This window comes from Rhinopithecus bieti, unplaced genomic scaffold, assembly GCF_001698545.2.
Source record: "Rhinopithecus bieti isolate Rb0 unplaced genomic scaffold, ASM169854v2 scaffold_19966, whole genome shotgun sequence".
Lineage (NCBI taxonomy): Eukaryota > Metazoa > Chordata > Mammalia > Primates > Cercopithecidae > Rhinopithecus > Rhinopithecus bieti.
In genome coordinates this window covers 1947294-1954803 of record NW_016809923.1, presented here as the reverse complement: position 1 = coordinate 1954803, position 7510 = coordinate 1947294, and the positions used below count along the sequence as shown (strand labels likewise).

The window sequence follows — 7510 nt, the reverse complement described above, 5'->3', positions numbered from 1 at the left end:
TATATAATATGTGTATATATACTATATACTACAATATATAATATATACTATATAATATATGTATATATACTATATATTACTATATAATATATAATATATACTATATTATATATAGTATATATACACATACACATGCATATGAAAGATTAGTTTACAGAATAATTGTTGTGATGATATACATGGTTAACATTTTTTATATCTATCTATCTATCTACCTATCACGTAGTGTAAATGAGAATTTCCCATTCTAATCTAGCCTCAGCTTGAAATAGAAAATAATCATTGGTAATAAATTACAGATACTGTTTTCATAGCAGTAACACTGGACTGCAAGTTTCAATTCCTGAAACCATGTTGCTCCAATTTTATGCCCATAGTTCCCTAAGGTTCAGAAAGACCATTTTGGTGTCTCCACTTCACAGAGAGAATCAGATTTGATGGAATACAGTCCCCATATATGTAATCCCATTATCTCCTCAATTTTCTGTAATTTTTTCTTTGCCTGACTCTAAATATTGCAGAAATATTAATTTCAAGGTATTATTCTATCCTAATAGACAACAGAAGAGAAAGCTACTTACAGCCAATCAACATGACACAAATTGAAAAGATTTTCTCCGAATTCGTGTTAGGAGACACATTCCCGAATCCTACACTGGTTAAACTGCTGAAGGTAAAATAAAGTGCTGTGACGTATTTGTCTTTAATGGATGGTCCAGAACTTGAGTCACTGTCATTGTAACGTTTCCCAATTTGTTGTCCTAAGGAATCCAACCATCCGATTTTGTCAGTCAGATAAGGCCTTTCTACATTCCCAATCGCATACCAAATGCAAGCCAGCCAGTGAGCAATCAGGGCAAAGATGCACATTAAGAGCATTAGAACAGCAGCGCCGTATTCTGAATATCGATCCAGTTTCCTGGCCACGCGCACAAGACGTAGGAGCCGGGCAGTCTTCAAAAGACCAATTAATGTTGTTGTCTGTAGAAATAAATGTACACAGTCAGAAACAGTTGGTAAACAACTCAAAGTACATTCATGTGAAGCAAAGTGGACAAAAACAGGTTAAGACAATATGATAGCATTAAGGATGACTGTCTATTTAAATTCAGTATTAAACTTAGTTCTTTTTTTTTTTTTTTTTAAATATGATACCCACTTTGGAAAATACTTCGAAAGTGCATGACACATTAATTCAGTATTGTGGCATGCAAGACCCACGCAGAAGAGAATCTGTCTTGTTTTATGTTCTAAGTGCCTTGCATAAGTCCTCAGTGACTCATTTATTCACCAACATAAATTCTAGTGTGTTACTGTGTGCCTACTAAAGCCACACACTGGGATTACAGTGTCAAACAAACAGACATGGTTACTCTCCTAATAGAGACAGTTATTTAATAGACAACGTGTCTAATCTAATGAAGAGAAAACAAGATCGTACTCTACTGAGGAGAGAGAGATTTTTAAAAAATAAATAATTTCAGAGAGAGAAAAGTGACATGATGACAGTAAGCACAGAAATATGATAGAGGGTATTTGGAGGCGTAGATTGGGGTAGAAATGGCTTTAAAAATGAAGACCAAGAAGGGCCTTGCTGAGGAGCTGACATTTGAGTTGTAAAGGATCTGGATAATGAGGAGCCAGTCAAGCCACTTCTTCCCATAACTGTGGGAACACTTATTGGATGATCGCATGCATGAATTAGGCACTACATTTAAATGCATGTTTTTATTCCTAAACGTGCTAAATTGAGAAATTATTTCTTGATGTCCCAGTGATATTATAATTGCATTTTGCTTTTGGTTATGATATGTGTAACTAATTGGGTGATTATTACTGACCAGGTATCTAATGATAGGATACTTCGATATAATAACAGGACACTTAACTGGTTGTTTGGACTTCAAATCTGCTAAGTACCAATTACAAGCTCATTTCTTAGGTTTCCTAAATAATGTCAACTATAAGTACTATATAATTCACAGGGCATATAATTATTCCATAGTTACATGGTGTTTACCAATCAATTATTGAGTCATTTTGTCTGTTCATTGTTGCTGCTTATTTCCCAAAGCCCATCCAACTATGTTAAGAGCACTTATATCTTAATGGAAGAAATAGCACATGGAATAACTACCACACCCTATGTATTAATATTGATGATGACAAAGGAGCACTAAATATTAACAAAAACTTTTTCATTAAAATGTTCTGGCTGGGTGTGGTGGCTTGTGCCTATAATCCCAGTACTTTGGCAGGCTGAAGCAGTAGGATCGCTTGAGCCCAGGTGTTTGAGACCAGCCTGGGCAATATAGTGAGACTCGGCCTCTACAAAAAAATAAAATAAAATAAAATAAAATGAAATAAAATAAAATAAATTAGCTGGGTATGGTGGTGGGTGCCTGTAGTCCCAGCTACTCTGGAGGCTGAGGTGGAGGATCACTTGAGCCCAGGAATTTAAGACTGCAGTGAGCTATTATTGTACCATTGCACTCTAGCCTGGGCAACAGAGCAAGACCTTGTCTTTAAAAAAATGTTCTAATAAGTGTCTACAATTTCTTGTGATCACAAGGGAAAGGGGATCACTTAGTCTCTCTGAATTATTCTCTGTTAGTATTGGAACCCTTTAAAGGTGAGAGGAGCTTGTGTAGCTGACACGTATTTATCATAACTGGACTCTGGTCTCTGCTCATTTGGGGATGTTTAGAGAGATGAGTCTTCTCTGTCTCCAATACTGAGTTGTTTTTCAGAGTGGAATGAAGATGCTTGCTTTTTTTCTTCTTTATAGTTTCAAAAGTATATTTCTTCCCTATGAATGAATATAGGTTTTAAATTATTATTGGCTGGATCCCTGAGAGAAAAGCAAACTTTCTAATATATGTATTATTAATATTTAGCTTAGCAGTTATGTGCTAGGACTTTGGAACAGACAAACTTATGTTTGAATTCTGCCTCCATACCAGTGTGTCCCCTTGGACAAGTTATTCATTTAATCTTATACTTCAGTTTCTTCATCTGTGAATATAAATAATAAGGCCAACCTTACAGAGTTATAGATAATACCCAATAAACAGGAACTCTGTGTTTCTATTTAAACATCCTTTACATTTTGCTTTCCATCTATAAGCAGGAACTCTATGTTGTGAAATGGGTTCAAAGAGCTTCCACCCTTTTAAAATGCAATACTTAGATATCCGGAATCACAAGTGGGGGCCTTTCCATACTGGCCTTGCATCTCCCCTCGGGAAATGGCAAGGACATTGAAACACAGGGACTTCATGTAGGCAAACTAACTGCTCAGATAGTAGGAGTCACCCTGGTTCAACATTTCACCGTTTCTACACAACTCAGCTTCCTATGTTTATTTTTCCTCTTAATTCTACGTTCTGTTTACTTACCGTGAGAAATCAGAAATATTTGAGAATTATTGTTAACATTTTCTTGTTTTTGGAGCAAAATTTCTTTCTGACCCTCAAAGTAAATGAAGTATAATAAAAATTCTCCAAATAGTTGGTTAAATGAAGTGAAAAGCTTTAAAATAAATGAGCTGTTTTTATAACATGTTGTGATAATAAGTACTAATGACTCTGCTGGTTGAAAAGATGGTAGAGCAAAAATGATGTTATGATAATAAGAAAAGCAATGAAATCTGCTATGCATGCAAGCTTCCTTTTTGCCTTCTTTCCAAAGAAATCTCTGATGATTCTTCTAGCATTCTATCAAAATGAAGTTAAAATCTATATGACAGTAAGTTCTCTAAGCAGATAAAACAATATAATGTACATGATAACATACAAGTGATCTCATTTCTGGAGAAAGAAAGTTTAAGATAAATGGGACATGTTGAAATCTCAACATGTATGACAGTATTCATGCTAAATAATCGCAGAAGTAATGAGAGAGCCACAAAGGAGGGGGAAGGGGAAGAAATTACTAAGTAGTAATTATATCTCTCAGTTGCATTGTAAGAACGAGTGAATATTGACTTCAAGAATGAAAGCTATTCTCTTGTAATTCTGTAACATGTACCAGAATAACTACATATGCTGGCTTGACAATGTAACAGATGCCTTGCCTTACTTCTATTGTTATCAAATTGTGGCTAACACACCTGGGCATTCGTTGTTAGCTACAGTTGTGCATAACACATCTTGTAGATGATGCTTAGTATTGTAATAACTCTTTCCTGCTTATTATTTTAATATTGCTTTAAAAACTTAAGGTGTCTTTCCCCAGATTGCAGAATAGAAAGAAGTGATTGCACTAAAATCTAAGAGAGAGTAGACTTAATAATTATCAATCTTCTCCTGCCAATTTGTTCTAAACCCTTAGCCTCATTGTTTAGTTTAATGGGCCATCTTTATGTTACCTGCAAGTGAGAAACAGGACCAACAACTACCTTATTATATTTTGCTAAGATCAGAATCTGAGTATAATTGTTTTCAGAATGCATAATTATCTCCCAGCACATCTAATTTCATGTAAAACCCAGACATTATGAAAATCTAAATTTTATTTTTGAAAATATAATAAATGCAACTATCCATAAATCTATTCACAACAATTGTAAAAACTAGAGATAAAAAACTGTCTCTTAGATGGTATTTCTTGAACTTTTCACTGGTATTAGAAAAATATTGTCTGTTTGTTAGTCTTGAAAGCAACTAAAAAGAGAATAAAAGCTCAGTAGATGGCAAAATGTGGTTATTGTTATAAAATACAAACACATAATGAAAATAAGATATAAAAAGAGGTGAGTCATTTTGCAGTGCATTGAAGCAAGGCACTTTGTTTTCTAGTCCTGCCACTAAGTATAGCAAAGGGGACATAATGGACTCCTAACAAGTCAAGTTTTCACCCACCAGCACAGCACCCATGCTATCTCAGAACTCAACTCATTTATTGTGATTGAATAATTTTCCAACTCTTTTTTCCAAAATGTCACAGTAAAGTCGGTCTATGTAAGATTTTATTTTAATGTATCTTGCCAATATTATTATTTTAATCTAAAGTAACTCTTTTCCAAAATTCAATTATTCATTTTCTGGGTGGCTGATTAATATCATTCAATTTCAAAACTTTAAAAACATATCCACATCCACTGTTTACTAAAGCCCTAGATAACTTCTTATACTGAGGTAGAAGTTAGTTTCCTTTATTATGTATATTAATTTTTAAACTAAACATTATTTAAATACATACATATATTCTAAACAATTGACGTTTTGTATGTATGTTAGATACTAGGTCCAGACTCAAGAAGACTGTGTGTGTTTTTTTTTTTGGTAGATATTTTACAATAAATCAGACAAAATTCTCTCTTCATGCCAGTGGAATTCTTTCTGAGGGCTTGCAATTAGAATAAGTAACTTCTTGTCAGTATTAAACAACTTTCTACTCAAGAATAAATTGTCTACAGTTAAACAAAGAGAGACTTACTAGTAAGAAACAATCTTTTGTTCAAAATATGTAAAATTTTGAAAATAATTATACCTTATTTTTTAGTAAACATTTTAAGAATCTTATATTTAAAATACATTATTTCAGAGATTTACTCTCTAAAACCTTTGCCTGTAAATAAGTGATACAATTATTCTTCTATACATGAAAATATGTAAGTATGTGATCTTTGGTTTCATATGCAGGTTTGATAGAATGAATGATCACTGAAGTTTTCTATTTAATCCATGATTTGTCCTTTTTGTCAATAAATATTTGGGTGCAAGTGGGGAAATGTTAACACTAGACAAGTAATAAATGTCATTACTCCACACTCATATTTTGCTTTAGATCTCATTGCAGCTAATTCCTTCTAAGTTCTGGTATTTATATACAGCATTCAATTATTATTTGTCCAATAAATCTCAATAATATTGGAAACTAGTTTCTAGCCCTTTGTTCAGCTTACCTACATCATTGTAATATTTCTAAGGATGCATTCACTAACACAATCAAAGAGATATGTTCTGAATGTGTCTAAAACGTTGGGGAATTACCTAGATTGTCATTTATTTATATCAAACCTCACAAATACTTCTAAAGTATGGCTTTTAAAGAGGACATTTTTACAGCTTTACTGGGAAATTCATTTCAATATTTAATAACCTTTATTATTGAGACACTTTTATTTTTGTTTTGTTTTACAATTAACATTTTATTTTTCTGCAGTTTGAACTCACTTTTGCTTTCTCTACAGTAAGAGACAACTGACCATCAAGTGATTCTAAACAGTAGTATGCAAATGTTACAACAAATAAATAACTAGGGATGTCATACTTTTTAAATGATAATTTGACTTGTCCTGAGAAATATTTTACCAAGAGTTATACTTTATGCCATCTCTAGCAAAATGTAGACAATCAATCACATACAAATGAACAAATGATCAACTAAAAGCAAAATAATTTTTCCATTGGGGATCTTATGTCTCTTATACGTCATGCCATACATTTTTAGAGGCATGACCAATAGCTCCAAATATAAGCCAATAGAAACTTCTGTCCAAACTCCCAAAAACTATCTAAGGAGACTTAGCAACTTTATGTATAGACATGTATATGTACATGTGTCTGCAAAATGTGATCTGTTCCTAAAAGTTGAACATGATTGTACTGGATGTTTAGAAGTAAACTAAAGATATCTATTATAAAAATCAAGTTCAGCTGTCAAAATGCTCAAAGATTGCATACAGATATCTGCGAAGATTTTCCTTGCATCCATTTCACAATTCATCTATCAGACTAATAAATCAAACATATTATTATGATCAGAATTCCTCTTTTCTATTGGAATTTTCCCTCAATGAGCACAGTAGTTACTTAGGTTTCAAAGGCCTTTTTTACTTGTATTCAGGATTCAGAAAAAATAACCGTAAAATGTGAAAGGAGAGGGGTCAATGAAGCAAATAATCAATTGCAAGAATCCTAATTTTCTGGGGAGTAAGAGGTTAATGAAGCATGTAATTGAGCAGAGTTTTGTAGATTTCAGCTGTTAATATCTCTGAAATTAAGATTTGTCACAGATGAGCTAAATATGGGAAAATATGAGGCAGATAATCAAAAGTTAACTTTCTGGAGACTAAGCCAATAACATTGTTCCTTTGAACCAATGATACAGATAAAATTTGCCAATGATTGATGTAATGGGTGGTATGATGTTTGCTGATGCAGAAATTAGGAAATAGAGAATCTTTTTATTGTCTCTCTGGATGGCATCATCATCAGGAAAATATTAATGACAAAGGCAAGCCCAGTTATTGCCAGTATTTATTTTCTTCAACATGGTTTTTTAACATTGTAGAAGATCCTCTAGTTATTGTAGGTGATTTGTAATTATATAAGAAAAAAATTAAATAGTTATTTAGAAAATATGAACAATTGTGCCATGTCTTTTTTTTTTTTTTGAGATGGAGTCTCGCTCTGTCGCCCAGGCTGGAGTGCAGTGGCGCGTCTCGGCTCACTGCAAACTCCGCCTTCCGGATTCACGCCATTCTCCTGCCTCAGCGTCCCGA

The 7510-nt window shown here is 33.3% G+C and overlaps 1 protein-coding gene across 2 annotated transcripts in view; it reads right to left on the bottom strand.

Moving 5' to 3' along the window:
• KCNH7 (potassium voltage-gated channel subfamily H member 7) overlaps nt 1–7510 on the bottom strand; it is a 485293-nt gene that overhangs the window by 70142 nt on the left and 407641 nt on the right. For both annotated transcript variants that reach the window (XM_017890966.1, XM_017890967.1), the window contains one exon: nt 582–981. In XM_017890966.1, the coding sequence (XP_017746455.1) occupies nt 582–981 (400 nt within the window). The remainder of the gene's footprint in view (nt 1–581; nt 982–7510) is intronic.